We start from the raw sequence: 22,948 nt of genomic DNA, 5'->3' as shown, positions 1-22,948 counted from the left end.
CCATAGCACCAGCACCATGTACTGGTGGTCCCGTACTGGTGCCGGTCCCCATAACACCAGCACCCTGTACTGGTGTTGGTGGTCCCCAAAACAGCAGCCACCTGTACATTTTGTTTATTAGGTGCTAAAAGAAGAGGCAGAGATCTCTGACGGTGCCTCACTGCTCTGTACGATTTGGTTAACCCACTCTACTTCCTGCCAGACTTAAACGCTCAAGCTTTCAAAGACGTGTTTGTGGAATGCGGGGGAAACTCAACTGTAAGGCCTCGGCTGAATGTCTGCGGCAGTCGAAGATCTGGCGTTACTTGATCGGCGACATTACACAAACATAATGAGGCGCCACGCATGTAACAACTTGTACGTTGTACATTGAGTGATAAGAAGGTTAGCGTCTAGGACTCTGCTGTGGGTCCTCTGAATGAGATTATTATCCACATCCTGGGACAAGAACCAAATCACACAATCACCTGGCCTGCCGTTAAGCGGCGGGCTCTCAGTTCTGTTTTATTCTCATTTAGGTGCTGGTCGCCGAAGTGAGTGTGGGTGTCATGGTGACCTGTATATGTATGTATGTATGTATGTATGTATGTATGTATGTATGTATGTATGTATGTATGTATGTATGTATGTATGTATGTATGTATGTATGTATGTATACGTATGTTTATATATATTTATTTTGTGTGTGTGTGTGTGTGAGTGTGTGTGTGTTCACCTCCACTCTGAACAGCAGAGTAAATAATTGTCCACCGAGGGGCCACAGGCGTTGCGTAGAGAGGGGGGAGGGGTGCTCTGTCGCTTGTTGCTCCGGCCCCTGTTGCTCTGGCCTGCGCCACAGCAGGTCACACAGGCCAAGTGACCCCCATGTTTAATCCCCCCCCCCCCCCCCCCTAAATGACCAACCCCCTTCGGCTGCCGTCCCTCTGATAATCTCTCTGTGATTAATGGAGCTTTAATCAGGCCTGCAGCCCCTGTGTGTGTGTGTGTGTGTGTGTGTGTGTGTGTGTGTGTGTGTGTGTGTGTGTGTGTGTGTGTGTGTGTGTGTGTGTGTGTGTGTGTGTGTGTGTGTGTGTGCCACAGGTGACCCTTTTGGGCAAGCTGGCCCTTAGACAGTTAGACAAAATGGAAGTCTCCTTTGCGGCGTGTCGCTGTGGCGGACGTCCTTCTCTCCGCGGCCTTGGCGGCGGGGGAGGAGCGGGCAGGCGGCCGCGCAGCGCTCAGCTTCGCCGTGCGGCCGCCGCTGCGAGCTCCCGACCGGTTTGTTGTGCTTCATGCTGTTGAATAATTCATTTGTTGCCCCGGCAACACATCGAACAGGAAGTGGGGAGTTGCACGGCTTCAACCCAGTGATCGATGCTGTGTGTGTGCGTGTGTGTGTGTGTGTGTGTGTGTGTGTGTGTGTGTGTGTGTGTGTGTGTGTGTCTGTGTGTACAGGCCGTTGTGGAATGCTTTCCCTGGTCCGTGGAGTGTGTGGATCGTAGAGCCAGCCGGTCTCCTCCAGATCGGCCCATGTGTGCATTTTGACTCGGCCATGTGAAATAAACGTGCCTCTATCCGTCATCAGCGTGTGAGGAAGGGGGGTGCAGGGGGGGGGGGGGGCACACGTGTTGTCAGTGAAGCCCCTGGTTCGTAACCCGGTTTGTAGCCCTGGTTTTATGCTCCACAGTTACCCTCCCCGGCCCCTCCCTCCCCCCCTCCCCCCCTCCCCTATCTCGCTCTCCAATAGTGGCCAGTTGTCAGTGGGTTCTGAATGGTGTTAGTTTGCGCTGCTTCCTGTTAGAGCTGGGATTATTGGTTTACTCGGCAGGGCCTTCCTGGTGTGCTGATGTAATGGTGCTGGAGGAACGGCCTGCTTCCTGTTGGGTCAGAGGGAGATGTAGCTTGTTCATCTGGAGGAAGGGTCATCAGTACGAGCGCGTCTCCAAGACTCACCGGGAATTAGTGTGAGGGCGGATCGAATGGCCGGAAGATTTAGAATAATAAGATGGGGAGGAACGGTATCCTGGATGTGATCGGCAGATAGTGGAAGAGGGTTTTATAGTTGGGGGGGGGGTCCTGAAAAATGTGGCTCAAACATTTCCGCTGTAGAGGAAGTTAATTTAGTGGATGTTGATGCTGAGCTAATAAACGTCTTGTTTGACTTTCTCAGTGAAAGAACATTGAAAACACATCTAATGGTTGGCATTTATTTGTGCGACACTTTCTTGTTCCCGAAGCCCCCCTGTGCTGATCCAACACACACGCTAAAATCATTCATGCAGAGTAGGCTGGTTATTTCCCCCGATTACTTTAACACATAAAAACAAGGGCTTAAGGGTATATATTATTACTGCGTTGTTGCGACACAGTGGCTCCTGTCATAAATCGAACAGCGAAATGCTTCATAGTTTGGGGTTCGCTGTAATCCAATCTTGACGCAGGGCGACGCGCTCCAATGTGCGGCCGGGATCCACCGTCTGTATCGCTGGGTGTACTTTTGACCCTCACCGCTTGGGCCTGGGTCGATCTCTAATGACCTCGCAACAGGAAAATGCTGTTACTAATGACATGTGTGATTAATGAGCTGGCCACTTAATGGCTAACCTCATTTCCAAATATGCCCCCTTAAATGCAAACCCTGATCTCAGTGTGGATTAGGCGGGCTAAAGGTGTCTTATTACACATTTATTTTTAGCAGAAATTCCGCCCAGCTCTGTAACTTATAGTAGCTCTGTGAAGAAAGGGTATTTGCGTAACGCTCTTGGTGGATTGCCCAACAGCAGCGATTAGCTGAAGACATTAATATAGGCAAATCGATCTGTGAATATTTCGAAAAGGACAAATGGAGTCATAAACATTGAGCCTGTGACCTATTTCTCTGTGTCTTCCTTTGTGTACATTCAAAGTCTGCTGATGTCCTAATGGGGAGTTTGGTAGGGGAGTTTGCATAGCCACCTATTTAAACGGAGATATTTACCACATGCTTCCTGCACAGCGTCGTCATGCGTGTTGATATTTGTGTTTCCAGCTTATTGCCTCGCGGACCTTTTGACTTTCCTCAAAAACGTTTTCTAATGGTGGCACTGTGACCTTTAATTTTGTGTTCATATATATATATATATATATAATATATATATATAAACTTTAAGGCCATATAAGGCTTCAAACCTCACCTCCCATTCAGCTTTGACTAATTGTAGGTATGTGAATGTTTGTGTCACACATTGGTTTCTACTAGTCAACATTGGATGTTTATTTTTAATTCACTACAGTTTGACATCACATTGTTCAGTCTGGCTCAGCGAGTCCTCTTCGGCACTAGTAATTAACGTGCACGCAAATAAGAATTAATCCACAGTTTCAAAAATAACTGTCAATCTCTGAATACTAAGGAACAGGCTGCTCCATGGTATTAGAACCACAGCACATGGCTGTAAAGCATGAGGTGGGTATACTGGGTATACTGGGGAGACTGGGGACACTCTTCCACATGGTTGGAAGCTCAAGATGTCACACTCACCACAGGCTTTGGGTTGAGTTTGTTTGGTTGATCCTCAGTGAGTCAGAGCAGCATTGAGATGTTGAAACATGTTAATAACATGCTGAGCAGCGCTGATCATATGAGCCTGGTCAGAGCAGCAGAGAAGAAAGCAAATGCATCTCCCTGATAGCGATCCATGCTAATTGTATTTAGTCTCGTTGGAGGCTGCTGCTCTTGAAGTGGTTCAATGTCAGAGCGTCAGACACACGTCACACAGAGTCTGACAACCTTCTGTTTTACGGATTACCGAAAATCAGGAAGGAAAGTGAGATGGCCCCTCGACACGACCGGGAGACCAGAGGGAACGCCGGGAGCAGGAGACTTCTCACGGGCCGTCCGTGAATCCGGGGGTCGCGAACGAAAGGCGGAATTCTGCCTGCCTTTGGGACGAGTTCTGTCTCGCTCAACGCAAGCGGCCGTGCGCTGCTTAATGTTGACTCATCTGCCATCGCACCCTCTGTGTGAGAAGTGTGCACCCCCTGCCCCCCCCCCCCCCCCCCCCCCCCGCCTCTGGCTGCCCTGGCTGCTGTCCTGCCCCTAACAGGGTGGTGTGGGAGATTCCTGCCAGGCCAGAAATAGAGGTATTGAATTTAGTAGAGAGATGAATGGGGGCTGCTGGTGGTGGTGGTGGTGGTTTGGGTGTGGATGGGGTGGGGGGGTTATTGGTCTGTCTCAACACTGCCCCACCCAGAGGAAACATTCCAGACGGAATTAGAGTTAACTCTTCAAACAGTGAGAGGGGGCGGGGCCCACCGTGGGGGGAGGGGCCTGCTTTAATTCGTTTCACTCGGTTTCACGGGGGCTGTAAAAAACACTAATAAAGGAAAAAGGCTTTAAGTGTGTGTGTGTGTGTGTGTGTGTGTGTGTGTGTGTGTGTGTGTGTGTGTGTGTGTGTGTGTGTGTGTGTGTTTTGTTTGTGTGTGTGTGTGTGGGTGTCCGAACACACATGTCTTGTTTTTATATTGTCTGTCCTGAGGTAACATCTGCTGTCGTCAGCAGAGACGATACAAGACGTCTGCGGCCACATCACCAGTCCTCCCCACTCGCTTCCAGTGCCTTCCACAATGACAAACCCGTGTTGCCCCCAAGGTCCCAGTGCCTCTCCCAGTCACAAACCACTGCTTTTTATAGAGCTTAGCCTAAAGGCTGACGTCCGGAAAGACAACAAGAAGATGTAAATTGCCGTGATCCTGGTGTCTCCCTGACCATGTCAGTGTGGAGGTCCGTCTGCATGTGAACACGCAGGAGAGAAGTCCTTTAACCACCTGGTTTCTGCTCCCCCCTCATTAGGATCTACATAATGCTATGTGTGCGGCTGTGATGAGGCGCTACGTATTATTACAGGATAATTACTATTTTGGGCCGTCTGGCCGGGGGTTTGTCTTGAACCGAAGCGAGGCCGGTTTGAGGCGGCTCCTGGATCAATGTGCTGCGTGTTCCAGATGAGAGGCTGTCCTTGACACGAGGTCCCCGCTGTGTTTGGGTTTGATAGTCGTATCGATATGTGTCGAGGAGGAGCCGCTGGTATATTTAGCCCAGGAGGTCACGTGTCAGAGATAATGTGGCGCTTTAACCAAACGCCAACCTAGGTACACGGTCATTCATTTGAAATGTGTATGTTTTTGTGCGTGTGTTGTGTGTGCGTTTGTATGTTAGATTTGGTTTCGGTTCCCCCCACTCAGGGGGGCTATACCTCCGGTGACCCCCCGGTCTAGAGCCTCATGACCGTTCCTCCAGACCTCGAGGTATCGGCGGCAACTTGTCTCCCTCTCATCTTTTGTGAATCGTGGCTTTCGTTCGCTCAAGGTTCTTCTGGTCATTGTGCGAGTGTCGTGTGTGTCTACAGTTGCCATGGTTATCGGTCCGGCGAGATGCAAATCTTGGACACCGCGGCGGACGGCGTCTCCGCGCGCCTCCTCTCCTCCGAGCGTGAAGAGAGGCCGACGCACGCACCTTTTAAATGCAAATGGTGAATCTCCATTAGTGTGTGCTCCTCTCTGCGACGCGCCCCCAGAGGGTTGGCTTCCTCACGTCTAATGGAAGCTCGGCTACTGATGGCTGCTGTAATACGATCGGGGGGGGGGGCCCTCTGCGACCACTCCCAGTCCGCATATCTCAACACCTGCTTTTTTATGAAGGCAAACAGAGGAGGGCAACGGCAGGACGAGACAAAGACCTCCACCGACGCCTTCAGCAGCTGCAGCCCAACCTGGTCCAGTTTCACATGGCACCGGTTAGCCTAGCTGCCGCGGCGCAGGGAAGCTAGCTGTGAGCACGGCATGCTCTTCGTAGGAAAGGGGGATGGGAGGGCTGAGTTGTGTATCCCCTGGAGAACCAGTGTTGTAGTATATACTATACGTAAAGTGTAATGTCTGTTTAAAGTATCGTGTGGACAGACAGATTCCTGGACATTAAGATTAAACTTGGAAATCTGGATGGGGTCGGTAAACTTTACTCAGTAATTACTTATTCTAATAAGTTACAGGTGCCTATTTGACTAATGTAAATGATATGCATATGTATACCATCCCATCCCATTTAGAAACAAGAACTAAAGTGCATCAACTTTATTTTTGAAAAAAATGATTGGAATTGTTATTGTGATACCTATATCACTATATAGTTAGATAGGTTTATATATAGCGATAGATAGGTCGATGGATTTTACTGAAGTAGAGTCAAACATTGAGAAAAAAAAAAAAAGAACACTGAGACTTACTACACTTACTACACTTAGTACACTGTACTACACAGAGAGAGAGAGAGAGAGAGAGAGAGAGAGAGAGAGAGAGAGAGAGAGAGAGAGAGAGAGAGAGAGAGAGAGAGAGAGAGAGAGAGAGAGAGAGAGAGAGAGAGAGAGAGAGAGAGAGAGAGAGAGAGAGAGAGAGAGAGAGAGAGACCTTTACTACACTGACAGAGAGGGATGTGATCTTGCTCCTCCCGTTGGCGCCGTTCTTGGCCCGCCTGTGTGTTGGCTCCGGCCCAGGCTGCAGGTGCTAAGTGGCCCGCTGTGAGCCAGAGGCCCTGGGGTGAAGCCCCAGCTGACGGGCTGGCACCGGGCCAGGCCTTACCACAGGAAATGAGGGACTTGTTGCAGGCTTTGCACTCCCTGCAGCGGGCCGGCACGTCAGCTCTGCTTCTCCTCCGCTGGCCGGCTGCTGGGCGTCCGCCAACGTCTTGTGTGGTTCCTCCCCGCGGTCGGCCCGCTGTGTCAGGGCAGAGTATAAACTCACGTGAGCCCAGTGGAAACCTGGGGCTGTGTGTCTGTGTGTGTGTTTGTGTGTGTCTCTCTCTCGTTTTCTCTCTGTCTCTGACTCTCTCTCTCTCTCTCCCTCGTTCTTGTTCTCTGTCTCTCTCTCTCTTTCTCTTTTCTCTTCTCTTCTTTTCTCTTCTCTTATTTTCTTTCTCTCTCTCTCTCTCTCTCTCTCTCTCTCTCTCTCTCTCTCTCTCTCTCTCTCTCTCTCTCTCTCTCTCTCTCTCTCTCTCTCTCTCTCTCTCTCTCTCTCTCTCTCTCTCTCTTTTTCTCTCTCACTCTCTCTCTCTCTCTCTCTCTCTCTCACTCTCACTCTCACTCTCACTCTCACTCTCTCTCTTAAAAAGCGTTCTGTGTAAATATGCTGAATAAAAGATTGACCAGCACACATTACTAAGTCAGGCCTGAATCAATATTGCAGTCATATGCGATATGTTGGTTAACATTCACTTCTCCTTTAGTTGAATAAGCGTTACATTAAAGGACTGAAGAGAACTGTAATATGTTATTGCGAGGACGGACGTGTGTGTTTTATCTGCTGATAGGCCAACTTTGTAGCGTGTGTTTTGGATGAAGCTGAAATCAAGAGTTTCTATCAGAAGGCGAGCAGTCACCTGTTAGTGGGACGCGATCAGCAGCTTGAAGAGACGCTGGTTTGGTTCACAGTCCGTCTTCAGGAGAACACTCAGGGTATATGAGTAACGCTGTGGGAGACATAGCCAACCTACATCTCAATACACAACTACGCTGCCAATAATTAATGATGTCTGGTTTGGTTAAAGGCTTAGCACTGAGCCTGTAGGGGAGTTATACTTTATTATACTTTGTAAACCAATAGGCTGAGAAATAGTGTTGTTTTTATGACCAGGTCAAACAAACGTAAGAAACGTAGAGTAGTGATCTGTGATGTCTATGACCCCCGTCGTCTTTCTGCTGATCGGGTAAATAAACAATCACAGAGCGAATAGAACTATGGACCATGTCATCCACAGTCAATAATTCCAAAAGCCATGTTAGTCAATGATTAAAACGGTGAATGGGAAATAATTCTACCTGCCGGAATTTGGGCGTTTGCCCGCAATAAATGGACATTATTAGCATCAGCTGTGTTTGAGCTGCACGGATTGTTCCCTTCTTCACGGTGATAAGGAACCATTTGAATAGGCCCCTTGGCAGGTGTCACCCATCAGACTCTCTGCACAATAAGCAACCCTGCTGTTTGCATACTGGCAACGGTGCGAGAGATGCTCATATCTCAAATAAGCAGCCGATGTGTTTCAGGTTGTGACTCAGAGGACATTTGTGGTTTATTAAGACAGCTATTGGGATTGCAATTATTCATGGCGATTGATAAATTATAGATTAAATTGATGTGCTGTGGCACCTCAAGTTTTTGAAGAACAAGTATAATAAAAGCAATTCCCTGGGTTGTGTTTGTAGTTTGGTTTTTAACTTAAAAATAATGCATGTTCCAATTTATTTCTGTTTTCCCTCTTTTATTATAATGAATTAATTGCAACCTTATACGATTAGCTAATTGCAAAAGCCAACATCCGGATCTGGAATAATATGCAATTAATGGTCCAGCCCCAAGGCAGGCAGCAACGGTTCAATAATATTAATTGCAGATTAAGAATGGCTCCCCTCCCCCTTTCTTCCTTGATTAGCTGACCATCTGCTCAAACAGAGACATCTCAAGTTGGCCTGCTCTCAATAAATGTCATCAGAAAACCGCCCGTCGATGGACTGATCTGAATAAGGGTTTGTGTGTGGCTTGAATAGAGATGCATGGATGAGTTGGAGATATAGATCAGTTCCCAAAGACACAACCAAGGCTTCAGCTGAAGTGAAGCTCGCTATCGCGTGAATAGATAAGCATTGTTCTGACCGATGCTGGACATCCGGGCTTCTTTGAAACTAAGGCCTTCATTTGAAACGAAAGAAAGAACAATTCATTACTTTGTTTAGTGATGTCCTAAACTTATACGCTGACTTAAATTGGGCAAGTTTTAACACCCCTAAATCCAATTGTGGAGTGTGTGTGTGTGTGTGTGTGTGTGTGTGTGTGTGTGTGTGTGTGTGTCAGTAAGGAGAGGGTGATGGCTTTACAACAAATGGATAAAGTGCGGAATGTTGAGGTACAGATTTCATTCCACATTAGTGACAAATTAGTTACAGTGTAATATCTTACTGTATCGTACTCTACTATATTTAAACTATACAGAATGACTGCTGTGTTCTACTTATCCCCTTACTTTTTATTATTTTTACTATTATTATTATATTTATTTATTTTGATTATTTAAGTCTCAGCATTCCTACATGTGTTTCTCATATACCTTTACGTTCTCTTATATTGCACTGTTGGAGGAGCCCAAGACTAAAGAATTTCATTGCCAGTGACTGCTCTGTAATTGTTGTGCATGTAACAATAAAACCATCTTGAAATTATTCAAGATTCTTGAATCTTGAATCTTGAAATCTTGAATAATATCCATAAACACACCTAAAGGACTGGTCATGGTGCTTCTCATCTCTTTATTGTAGTGGAGAACTGAGTGTGCTATGGGTGGACCTCAGCAAGTCTGGGGTAATGTATTTCAAGAGATATTTGGGGTTTATGCCTGATGATTTGCCTGATATATATTTTGTATATGTATACATATCTTTTGATCTGCGTGATGATCAGGAAGGGTGTGAGTGTTTTTTTGCAATAACAAATCGTCCCCAATAATATATCTGTGTTCCTCTTGTTTTCTCATTTAATTATTTTATAAATGACAAATGAAATGGATCATGTTCTCCCTATGCAGTGTGACCTTTGCACCCCTTCTGTAAAGGTTTCTTTGGAATGTTTCACATTGTATTTAGAGCTCCACTGTTGTTTCAGTAGAGGTCATACATCATTAATGATTTAATCACATAATAGGCTTAAGTCTAAAAGAAGTAAGACTCATTTAGCCTTATTTCTGTTACCATCGCAAATATTGACGCAGGCCAGCTCTGCATCTCCAGCTAATTACAGGAGCAGCAGCTGAACCCTGAAGTCATCCATGGTAGCGTTGTGACGCTTAGAGCAGAACGCCGTAAACAAACGCTCCCAACACACACTTAAACACGAACACACAAACACACACACAAACACACACAACCGCCAAACACCAAACACACACACTAACACACGAACACACAAACACATAAACACAAACATAGGTTTATATAAAACGAGATCTAGCTCATATTAAACTAGATTAATCTCCTCCGTGCCAAGTTGGCTACCGTGGAGATGCTAATAGTTCAGCAGTAGCGGTGAAGGTGGGCGGAGCCCCGTGCCGGCCCCGCCCCTGGCCCCCCTTGGCCCCCGCTGGTCCGGGGAGATGTTCTCCAGGGGCCTCATTACAGAAAAAATAACTTCTCATACTAACTTAAGTTAGGGACTCAAAGATAGGAAAAATCCTAATTTCCTATTACAGAAGCAGTCCCTAACCTGTTGGCCATTTCCTATCTTATTTTTGGCCTCCTATCTTATCTTAACTTAGGTAATCCTAACTGTTCTTTCAATCAGATTTTTCGATCGGCAATCGTCAGGTTATGTCTGTTTCTGCACTCAGAGTGTGCGTGAGATTGATAGAATGAGTTACTTTTAACGTTAACAGAGACTGTTGAGGATCTTTGTTAATGACGGCAAGCTAGTAGTACTAATACTACGGTCATGGCGGGTATTGGGACAGAGAACAAGAAGAGGTAGTAATAAAGTAGTAAAGTATTTCTTCCACCAAATTCAAAATGAAATGTCTTCGCAGCCGATAAGATGAAATTAAAATACGAATGTAACAAATCATTATGCGGTCTCGGTAGCCTTTTAGCCATCACATTGCTGTTGTGATGTTCCTCGTCTTCATTGTCATACAGACCTAGCAGTGCTGCTACCATTTTCTTCTGTTATTGACAATTATTTTGAATTTAGGACAGGGTGTATGGCCACCTAACTTAGGGATCCTAAGTTAAGAAATTCCTAACTTTGGATAGTTCTGTAATGGCTAAATTCCTATCTTAAGATAAGATAGGATTTCTTCCTAAGTTAAGTGAGGAAACCTCCTTCTGTAATATCGAAACCTTGCCTTCCTATCTCAAGATAGGATAGGATTTCAGAGTTAGGAAGTTTCTGTAACGAGGCCCCAGATGCGCGACGGGACGGAGCCACCGCGGAGGGGCACTGTGAGGCCGGAGCCCGACACATGCGCGGGCTCTGTTTGGCCATCCCTGGGGGGCCGGGCCTGTCAGAGGAGGAATGCCCCCCCCCACGCTTAATGCTGGCTGAGAGGAAGCGGATACCTCAGCCTCGGAGCGCGGAATTGGCCCGTATCGATTAGGCCGGCAGAGAGCTGTGAATTGTGCTTATGGGTCGTACATTTGATACTGCAGATCGGGAGAGATAGTCATAACACTTACTCATTCTATTGAGAGCGGCATGAGAAATAAGGCTCTGATTTATAACCCCCCCCCACCCCCCTCCCTCTCTGTTACCACCGCAGACAAAGAGGGCCTTTTATCATCTGACTGCAGGCGTTGGGACCTCCTTCATTTCATATGTAATTAGTAGTGATGCGACTAGAGGCAGCATGGCTGTTGATGATGTGTGGATGTGTTGGGCGCCCTGTAGGATGGACGGGGGTCTACGAAGGGGTCTCTGGCCTGGGTCTGTGTTTCTGGATACCTGTAGCCTGAGTGTGAAGTGTTTTTTTTGTACTTTGAAAGATATGGAAGGTATTTTTAGCCAGAGCTTTTAACCCAGGAGAAACGGTTATTGGCTCATTTGACCTAAATGGAGCAGTTAGTGTTACCCTCCGTGCGTCGAGCAGGGGAACAGCGCCGCCGCTGGCCGATCCGCGTCACTGCAGCTAGCCATGCCAAATATACATTTAGTGCTTGGGACGCTCTCAATGCACACACATATCACTACTGAGCACGTGCACCTCAGCACCGTGCACACACACAGTGCACGGCGTGCAGGCACACATCAGCACCGTGCACACCACATCAGCACCGTGCATGTGTACAACAGCACCGTACGCGCAGATCAGCACCGTGCACGTGCACTTTAGCCCCGTGCACACACACCATGCAGTGCACTGCACGCATACATCAATACAGAGCACCTTGCATACATCTCAACGCTGCTGCTGGAGGGATGGTAGGGGAAACACTGGGGCTGTCCCGGTCGTCAGAGCAGCCCTGGTCCGAGAGAGAGGAGCGGTTATCAAACGAACTCGTCCTGTTTTCAACGAGCGGAGGCGGTCGGCTCGCTGCTATGCACAACAGAGAAAGAAAATCTGCAAACCGCACCAACCTCTTTTATTGTGCACTCCACAGAGCCACATTTATGGCTTAAAATCTAATTATATGCGAGGGGCCCGCGCAGGCCCTTAGCCTGCGTCAGAATAGGGGCACGTTGTTCCTCTAGGCCTGGTTTCGGCTCAGTGCTGGGGGCCCCTCAGGAAGGGGTTAACCCGGAGAGTACTGTGATGTCGCGGTCCAGATGTGATTCACTCAAATGTTTGCTCTGCCTGTGAAAGGGTCTTTGAACCAGCTAGTGTGAACCTCTGGCCACAGCCAGCCAGTAAACCTTGCAGTTATGTGAGGAAGTGAAAGGGGGGAGCCGGCAGAAGGGGGAGGGGGCTGGCCTGAGGAATGTGGTGTCTTGGTGATAGGCCGTCGCTGAACAAATGCACAGGGTTTATTTGGCAAACCAGACTTGCTGGTCCTCAACAGATCTATTTACCCAGGAGCTAAACAGTCGAATCCAGCAGCTTTCCCTCAGACATGAGTCCTTTGTCTGGGCTTTTGTTGCTCTCCCTCTCCTTCTCCCCCCCTCTCTCGCTTTCTCTCTGTTTCTCTCCCTTTGTAATCGGAGTGATTAATGGAGGGAGGGGCTCTCTGGCCCCGGGGCCCACCTTTTCACAGGAGCCCGGCACTGGGGGACGGGGGGCAGGTAGGGACTCGTCGGGCCCCGGACCTCCGCCCCGCACCCCGCCACGCAGTCTGCTCCCAGAGAGCACGGCTGGACACTCAGGGGGGGGGGGGGGGGTCCGTGTCCCCCCCCCCCCTGCCACCAGCCGCATGCTCCTCCGGCGGCTGGGACGGCCGTTAGCGCGTAGCTTTGTGTTAGCGCCAGCGGACGGCCCACTCCCCGAGGGATCCCTGACCGCAGTGAGCGGATACTGCTGTGATGTGATCCCTCTCTCTGGCTCTCACTCGCGCTCTCTCTCTCTCTCTCTCTCTCTCTCTCTCTCTCTCTCTCTCTCTCTCTCTCTCTCTCTCTCTCTCTCTCTCTCTCTCTCTCTCTGTCCCGCTCTCTCTCTCTCTCTCTCTCTGTCCCGCTCTCTCTCTCTCTCGCTCTGTGTCTCTCTCTCTGTCCCGCTCTCTCTCTCTCTCGCTCTGTGTCTCTCTCTCTCTGTCCCGCTCTCTCTCTCTCCCTCTCCCTCTGTGTCTCCCTCTCCCTCCCTCCCTCCCTCCCTCCCTCCCTCCCTCCCTCCCTCCCTCCCTCTCCATCCGTCTTATGTTGCCAGAGACTCTATTAAAGATACAACAAATCCCGCTGGGGGATTAACACCCCAAATATTTGATTGGGATTACAGATCTCAGACCCCCCGCTGAGCTTGTTGCTACAAGCGTGCTGCGAGCCACAGATTCCCTTTCCGCTACAGTGTGCGTGTGTGTGTGTGTGTGTGTGTCAGCTGCAGTACTTCGGCTCTGGCCTGGCGTGTGATTTCTGATCAAATTAGTTGTCTTTCTTTTCTTCTCAGTGCGGTCTTGCGGGTCAGTCTTTCTGTCCGTTGTGATTAAAGAGGGCGGGGTGTTATCTTGGTCTGGGGGGGGTGGGTGGGCTGTTGGCGTGCGGGTCATGAATGGGTGTAATGGGCCCCCCTTCCAGGGTAACGGTAACAGCAGTAATTAAAGGCAACGCAGTGGCGGTGGCTTGTGCCCCGTTTAGCACGTCGCTTGGCTCCGCTCCAGACTCCTGCTCAGACTCCGTTCCTTGATCGTGATTAAATTACCCTCGCCGCGTCTGGGCAAAAGATCTTCCTCCCAACGAGCTGTTTTGACAGCCAGTTAGTCGGCCACAAAGGATTAACCCGGTACCACGTGTTGGGGGTGGGCCTGGTGTTACAGTGGGCCGTGTTCCTCTTGTAAACACAGGAATGCCGGCCATTTCACTCCGAACTCTGGTCTCAGATGCCGGGGTCGCCGGTACTGAGTACATTGTTACTACTAACAGCTCTTCATCTTATTGAAGGGTTCTCTTACGATGACAGAAATGTATACCCGGTTCACTTAGTGTCTTTTTTTTTTGCAGAAGTAGATCATTAACATTTATAACATATAACTATAATAATACATTTGTATTCCTGTAGTTAAGCATGAGCATCGTTTTTTTCCGACTTGGTAGCTCGAACGCTCCTAGGTTGGAGACGACCCGTTCCCCGTTCCGACTTTCCATCTCCGACCGTTAACTAACACAGCATAACACCGCAGTGTTCGGGGCATAGACTTGTGTACTCACCGATATCAGAGGAATTTACGATACGGCTTAACAGACTACGTGCTTATCATTGTTTTATTATAATTGCAATCTTAATTGTAAGCTATGGCCTGTAGTTTTACACACTCACTAACTTCATACTATTTATAAATGTATCCTTGAGCCTCAACCCTTGACCCTTGGCTACCCGATGGTGTCGTAGTGAGGATGACATCATCTAGAAGTTCCTACTGCACCTCACATGCCAGTTCAGACCCCATAGTTGCTGCGTTGGAAAGCAAGAGGTCACACGTGTTCAGTTACCGCTAGGGTAGGGTCGGGGTTAGACCCCTAATACTACACACTGCCCCTTAAAGCTTCTACAAGGGTTCTGGCTTTTGATTTTGTTGGTGCTGTTTTGCTTGTTTGTTTTGTCTGGCGAAGGATTCCCTTCGGAAATCTCTCTTTAATGTGTGTCTCTCTGAACAGTAGTTTAATGTCTGTCTCTCTGAACAGTAGTTTAATGCCTGTCTCTCTGAACAGTGGTTTAATGTCTGTCTCTCTGAACAATGGTTTGATGTCTGTCTCTCTCATCAGTAGTTTAGTGTCAGTCAGTCTGAACAGTAGTTTAATGTCTGGCTCTCTGATCGGTAGTGTAATCTGTGTCTCTCTGTACAGTAGTTTAATTGTGTATCTCTCTGAACAGTATATTATTGTCTGTCTCTCTGAACTGTAGTTGAATGTCTGTCTCTCTGATCAGTGGTTTAAAGTCTGTCTCTCTTCAAACAGTAGATTAATGTGTGTCAGTAGTTTAGAGTCTCCCTCCCTGATCAGTGGTTTAAAGTCGGGGTCTGGTCTAGTAGCCCTGTCTCCAGCCCGGTCTCCTATCCCGGTCTGCCCGCCCGGTCCCAAGGCCGCGGTACTGAGGGTGATGATTATTGACCTGCTGTGCTGTGTTATTACGTCCGGGGGGGGTGGGGGGCTTCCCTGTTTTTGTCCGTCTACGCCACATCGACCCGCCTGCGTTCAGGGGCGGCCCCGGGCCCTGGGGGCTGCGGCTGTTCGAGGGGCCACGCACGCAGACCGCCTGGCATGGGCCCCAGAGAGAGGAGCCCTGGTTCTAGGAGAGCAGAGGTCTGAGGGAAGCGGGTCGCAGCTCGCGGCCGCTGGTCGACGCTCCTCCAGCGGTCAGACGTGGCAACACTCGAGCTAGCTGGTTGCTAGCGCTGCTATTCGGGCGGCGTTGTGTGAAAGCTGCTCCTCCACTTCTCACTATGGCCACGCAGCCGGTTATCTATAGAACAACGCTGACCTACCTGCCTCAAATAGAAAGCACCCAACCCACACTGCACGCGTGAGAGGGATTCGGGATGGCCAGTTTTTCCACACTTGTGTAAATTAATGTGAACACCTTCTCCTCTTTGAGTTCATAGTTGTTTTTCAAGTTGAGTTCCCTGTTTGAACGGCAATGAAACGTCAAGCACTCCCAGGGCTGGCGTTAAAAACAGCCCTCTTTATCTAATAACAGTGGCGCTATCATATTGGACAAGTGCTGTCAGCATCCTCTGCAATCAATCCTTTCCATCCACTGACCCCCCTCCCCCCCTTTCTCTAGAGTGGCAGCCATTAACCCTTCTTGTACCAGCTTGCCTTGCTTCACCTAAAATGGAGGCTTTGCGTCAGAAATCTATTTTCTCTCTCTCCCTCTCTCTCTCTCTCTCTCTCTCTCTCTCTCTCTCTCTCTCTCTCTCTCTCTCTCTCTCGCTCTCCTCTTAATGGCTGCAATGAATTGCGTCCCTGAGGTATGCGTCGACTTTTGACTCGACATGTCAAAAGTTGCATGTCAAAATTGACAAATGCAAATAGAGGAGTGTGCAAAACAATGTGGGCCATCTGCTGCTCCGCATGAGAGATGCCGGCGTTTTGTGTTCACCTGCGCATCTTTCTTTCCGATCGTATGTTTTCTTTGCATGTTTGCAGCGTATTTTGAACCATAATGGTGGAACCCCTTTGCATGTACTTAACAGAAGACGACTCCTTTGGAAGATGAGGATGATGTCTCTGAAAGACCTGCAGGAACCTGTTAGGGAAAAGGCTTTTAGCGGCATTATCACCCAGTCCATGGATTTATCAGTAAGACCTATTCATCTCCTGGACGAGACTACAATGAGGGGCAGCTCAGCACCTCTCATCCATTCTCTCCCTTATTAGGCCCTGAGAGAGAGAGAGAAGGACAGAGAGAGAGAGATTTGCGTAGAAGTCCCCACAGACACAGGTAGAGCCTAGGCGGGTGTGCACCACCATGGGTTGCATTTGGTCATGTTCTCGTCAGACCCTGTAATCCCCCAGAGAGCAAGGGCGAAGGGGAGCGTCAGAATGTGTCTGGTGTTGTCCTTACAAGTCGGGTGCAGCAGGAGAGGTGATGGAGGAGCCTCATCACAAAGCGAGATCCCCACTCTGTCCCGGCGCAGCAGCATAGCTTGAACATTCCTCGGCTGACCAGGCGTTCCCAGTCAAGAGCCAGCACGTCTATTCCCGGATCATGTCTTCCCGGCACTAATGACCACGTCTCCGTAACGCCGCAGCCCTGCCCGTTCCCTTTCAGACCGAATCAGCTCATTTATATTATATGTACATTTAGCAGACGCTTTTATCCGAAGTGACTTATAATGGTTCATACACACATTCACACACCGACGGCTGAGTCCACCATGCAGGGCGACAGGAGCAGTCAGGGTGAGGTGTCTTGCTCAGGGACACCTCAACAATCAGCTAGGAGGAGGGGGGATCCAACTAGCAACCTTATGGTTACAAGTCAACCAATCTACCTCCTCAGCCGACCCTCGACCCCACAATTGCTCATGTGTACTTTTCTACTTCTACTACTAATGCTTTCAACGCACTCTGCTTAATGCAGCGACAGGATGCGTCTGTCTGTCTGTCTGTCTGTCTGTCTGTCTGGATTCCACCGGTTAGTGGTCAGCCAATAAAGAGCAACCTGATCTATATATTTGTTTATCATCCCTTGTAAAAGCAGCTTTTGAATTCTGACGGCGCAGCAGAGATGCAGTGTTTGTTTGTAGCGGAGTAACGTTGTGGGGAGCCGTCCGCAGAACGCAGCAGAGCAGTTAAAGTCGGCCGTTAAAGGTCCTCTGCTGTGTCAGGAACTACATGGCCTTCTGATCTATAGGGCACGCGGACACGCACTCACACACACACACACACACACACATGCATATGCACTCACACACTCATACAAGCATGCACACACGGATAAAAGCATTCACACACATACACGCATGCATACACACACATGCACAGACACAGTCACAGACACAGACACACACACACACACACACACACACACACACACACACACACACACACACACACACACACACACACACACACACACACACACACACACACACACGCACACACACAAACACACACACACACACACACACACACACACACACACACACACACACACACACACACACACACACACACACACACACACACACACGCACACACACAAACACACACAAACTCACACATTTAGAACCTTTTTCCATAAGTGTGTTTTATAGCACACAAATGAACATATACATAAACATATACACAAAAATATACATATGAACATACATATACAAACACACATACACACAGTCACACACATACTTACACACATGCACGCACACTCACACACAAACAATTGACAGTGGACTTGGATTATATGTATGCTATAATCTATTTCCAGTCACTACAATTTGTATTTGATTGATGAAGAAACTAAGCAAAAGGTGCTGAATACAACTTCATTTTATGCAGGAGTTAGCATTTGTGTTTTTACATTTATCATGGGTTAGAACTGTTTATAAGGGGTAAAGGTTAACATGAAGACACCAGACTGGACAAAGGTCAATATAGCATCCAAATGTTGCATACATTTACCCAGCTACGATGATCCATTGTAATCTTTATTCCAGAGATAAAGTGTGGTAGATACACTCCATAGAGTGGGGGAGGTTTTGAAGTATACTATGATCTATAGAAGTGCTTCAACACTGTTTTATGTCAGCAGTTCTACCCTCATCAAGCTATCTATATGATGTTTGCTCCTGTGCTTGCAACGTGTAATAAATGGAACCGTATTCATTCATTCATTCTATCCCATTTCTGAATCCATGGTGTGAGTGTTTAATGTTTCCTGGCCGCTGAAACCTTTACTTTGACCCCTGCTTCACAAACGACGGCTTGTATAACAATACTGTTTGCTAGCATAGATATCCTGGTCATATATTAACATCGCTCATGTCTAGAGTATTTTAAACGCATATCAATATACCATAACAATATATTGAATCATATTGTTGGCTGCGGTTACTCTATGGTTACACACCCATCACTTTATGGTGTTAGATATACTTTATGGTGTATGGTGTTACTAGATCTTACTCATCACAACAGCAGCCCAGATGTGAGGTTTGGAGGATGAACTTGAGCTGTTTCCTCAGGGAGGAGCGCTCTGATTACAGGAGTTAGCCGCTCCCGTCTGAGGGGTATTTGTTGAGCATCAATGTTGACAACTGGTACAAGCGCCAAGCAAGAGGGTGAAATCCAGGGGCCAGGACAGGGCTCTCAGGGGCCTCCGCGACCTTTGGCCTCCTGGCTCTCGTTTCATGCCCCCACCCCTCCTGGTCTCCGCTGACCAATCAGGTCGCGGCTGAAACCAGACCCCGCCACGCACCTATTAACGCTCCCTTTGAGCAGATCTTGTTTTGATTCCCCATGCTTTTATAGGTTTGTCTTTAAGAGACATTCCTGCTCTGCACATACCGCGCTCCCCTCGCGCCCCCATCCCGCTTCCTTCCCGTCTTGTGGGGCCATTAACTACCCCCCAACCCCCCACCCCATCCTGCTCGACTTAACACACACACGCAGCAAACACAAACACACACACACACAGTGACACAACACACGTACCCACACACACACATACACACGCACACACTCAACACACACACACATGCACACACATACATGCACACACGCAAACGCGCACGCACACAACACACAAACACACACAACGCACACACGCACCCCACACACACACGCACCACACAGTACACAGAAAAGCAGAGATACACAGTTCCTAAGACAGCTCTATAGAGGCCCTGAGACCGCTCTAAACCCTGAGACAGCTCTACACCCTGAGACAGCTCTACACCCTGAGACAGCTCTATAGAGGCCCTGAGACCGCTCTACACCCTGAGACAGCTCTACACGCTGAGACAGCTCTACACCCTGAGACAGCTCTATAGAGGCCCTGAGACAGCTCTACACCCTGAGACAGCTCTACACCCTGAGACAGCTCTATAGAGGCCCTGAGACAGCTCTACACCCTGAGACAGCTCTATAGAGGCCCTGAGACAGCTCTACACCCTGAGGCAGCTCTATAGACAGCCCTACACCCTGAGACAGCTCAATAGACAGCTCTACACCCTGAGACAGCTCTATAGACAGCTCTACGCCCTGAGACAGCTCTATAGACAGCTCTACGCCCTGAGACAGCTCTATAGACAGCTCTACACCCTGAGACAGCTCTATAGACAGCTGTACGCCCTGAGACAGCTCTATAGACAGCTCTACACCCTGAGACAGCTCTACGCCCTGAGACAGCTCTATAGACAGCTCTACACCCTGAGACAGCTCTACACCCTGAGATGGCTCTATAGACAGCTCTACACCCTGAGACAGCTCTATAGAGGCCCTGAGATAGCTCTACACCCTGAGACAGCTCTATAGAGGCCCTGAGACAGCTCTACACCCTGAGACAGCTCTATAGAGGCCCTGAGACAGCTCTATAGAGGCCCTGAGACAGCTCTACGCCCTGAGACAGCTCTATAGAGGCCCTGAGACAGCTCCACACCGTGAGATGGCTCTATAGACAGCTCTACGCCCTTAGACAGTTCTACACCCTGAGACAGCTCTACACCGTGAGATGGCTCTATAGACAGCTCTACACCCTGAGATAGCTCTATAGAGAGCTCTACAACCTGAGCTCACGTCCTGAGACAGCTCTACACATGGCCTTCAATGGCTCTACAGAGCTGGTTGTGTGCCTGTCGCTTCATGTGTGTTTGTGAGTGTCTTTAGCAGTTATCTGTATATATGTCTAGTGTTTCTGTGTGTGTGTGTGTGTGTGTGTGTGTGTGTGTGTGTGTGTGTGTTTGTAGTGCGGGGGTGTTTGTGGGTTTTGGAGGGGCTCCTACTCCAGCCCTGGCCTGCTGACGGCTCCCCGGCTGAACTTGGCTGGCGGGGGCAGCTGCTCCGGTGAGGGATGGGGGGGCCCGTGTATCCAGCTGGGTCGGAAGGGGGGGGGGGGGTCTCTGATGCAGATGGTTGACGCCAAATGGAGGATTGGGTGGGGGAGGGGTGGAACCCCTGGAGCTCAGAGGTTTCTCCTGAGCGTCTGGAGGAAGACCTTCCCCCAGACGCTGTGTGTCCCTGTGCGTTGCGGTGTTCATATTTCGTCTTATTTGTATGCAAGCATTTACTTTGTGTTGTTGTACGGGCGGAATGTGGATCAGGGGGTTGAACAGGTTGGCTGGTAACCGGAAGGTCGCTAGTTTGATCCCCAGCTCCTCCTAGCTGAGGGTCGAGGTGTCCCTGAGCAAAACACCTCACCCTGACTGCTCCTGACGAGCTGGCTGTCACCTTGCATGGCTGACTCCGCCGTCGGTGTGTGAATGTGGGTATGAACGACTCATACCCACTCTTTGAGTGGCCACTGGTTAGAGAAGCCCAGTAAAAACGCACTCATTTACCATTTGTTGAACGGCTGTAATGAACACCGGGACGCAGCGACACGGACCTCGACTTCAGGGCAACAGCTGTCGGGAGAGGTGTTACTAATTCACACACATCTCATTTATCAAAGAGCTCCACTCTGGGAGGGGCGCTGTGCGCTCGGAGAAATGCCTCCCCTCCTCCTTTGATTAGAAAAACAAGAGGCCCACATCCGGCCCCCGAGTTCACACCTTCAGGACTCAGACCTCTGGAGTGCCTCAGACCTATGGTGGGTCAGACCTATGGTGGGTCAGTCCTCTGGTGGGTCAGATCTCTGGAGTTCCTCAGACCTCTGGTGGGTCAGTCCTCTGGTGGGTCAGTCCTCTGGTGGGTCAGACCTCTGGTGGGTCAGTCCTCTGGTGGGTCTGACCTCTGGTGGGTCCGACCTCTGGTGGGTCAGACCTCTGGTGGGTCAGACCTCCTCTCTTAATGTTCCCTCGATTGATTGCGTTGCTCCGCTCAGCATGCGGGTGTGAAGCCGTCCCAGATGTTACTGAAGCGGCGGCATGTGGCTCAGGAGGTAGAGCGGGTTGGCTGGTAACCAGAAGGTTGCTAGTTCAATCCCCGGCTCCTCCTAACTGAGTTTGGAGGTGTCCCTGAGTGAGACGCCTCACACTGACTGCTCCTGACGAGCTGGTTGTCGCCTTGCATTGGCTGACGCTGGCGTTGGTGTGCGTATGTGTGCATAATTGGGTGAATGTGAGGCAGCGCTTTGAGTGGCCACTGGGTAGAAAAGCGCTGTATAAATGCAGTCCATTGACTACAGTTTGAGATGTGAGAAATGTTTTAACGTGCATTTGCCATGTTTTATCAAATCCATGAGGCTACAACTCAAACTCTGCTGAAAACCTCATAAATGGACATCCATGTTTTATAGCGTGTAAACGTCTCCTGTAGTAGCTCGCATTTGCTTGTGTGCCTTTATTTGTTTCAAATGACTCAATATATGTAAAACAACTTCTTCTCCCATTTCTCAAGAAAAATCCACATTAGCCTTGGACTGAATCCCTCTCCAGTGATCTCCATATCCAGATGGCTGTGTAAGCCCAACTAGACACAGTCTTGTCCAGATTTGAATCACAGCCTACCCAGTGTCAGTGATTGTTTGCATATTAAGTAGGAAACTAAACCCATCACACAACGCAGGAAGGGGAGACTCATGTCGTCTGGGTTCTCTCCCCTGCTGGGACCTCTCTCTGTCATGTATCTGGATAAAAGGACGTCTGTCCGGACTCCGGAAGGTCTCAGACCGACCGTCTCCGAGCGTCCGAGCGGCGGAGGGGCTGGGGGCGGCGTGCCGGCGCTTTGCATGATGACATGGCTGCCTGTGTGTGATTTGAATCCATTTAAATGTCTCCTCTGTCTCTGTGTCCCAGAACGGCAGCGCGGGCTGGGCGGACGAGGCGGACAGCAGCCGGGGCCGTGGGGAGGCCTCCAGGGACTTCGCCAAGGTGAGGGTCTGGTCTGGGGGGGTCGGGGCCCAGCAGGCCATCAGGGGGATCTGAGGGGGGAACCGGCGCAATCAGAACCTCTTTAACGGCCCCGCTCAGGAATTCCCTTCATCACATGAGTGGCGTTAACAGCTTCCCCAACCCCTGTTACCGGGAACTGATAATAACTTGGTGGGGATGTGTTGGTTGCAGACTTTCACATATTTGGCAAGGTCTTCAAATGAATGTGCATGATAAATTGTAATATTTCTTTGTGCCTGTTTCCCTAGTAAAATAAGGCTAAAACTCCCTTCTAGAGGTCGTTGTAAGGCCCAATATATCATTGCTCCATAGATTAGGTTAGTTAA

At 49.1% G+C, this 22,948-nt stretch overlaps 1 protein-coding gene across 4 annotated transcripts in view; it reads left to right on the top strand.

Annotated features, from left to right (window-relative positions):
- LOC115558176 (AT-rich interactive domain-containing protein 3B) overlaps nt 1-22,948 on the top strand; it is a 54,874-nt gene that overhangs the window by 4,733 nt on the left and 27,193 nt on the right. For all 4 annotated transcript variants that reach the window (XM_030376053.1, XM_030376056.1, XM_030376055.1 and 1 more), the window contains exon 3: nt 22,527-22,601. In XM_030376053.1, coding sequence (XP_030231913.1) covers nt 22,527-22,601 — 75 coding nt within the window. The remainder of the gene's footprint in view (nt 1-22,526; nt 22,602-22,948) is intronic.

The sequence above is a fragment of the Gadus morhua genome, chromosome 14 (assembly GCF_902167405.1).
Source record: "Gadus morhua chromosome 14, gadMor3.0, whole genome shotgun sequence".
Lineage (NCBI taxonomy): Eukaryota > Metazoa > Chordata > Actinopteri > Gadiformes > Gadidae > Gadus > Gadus morhua.
This window is presented reverse-complemented; position numbering and strand designations above follow the sequence as displayed.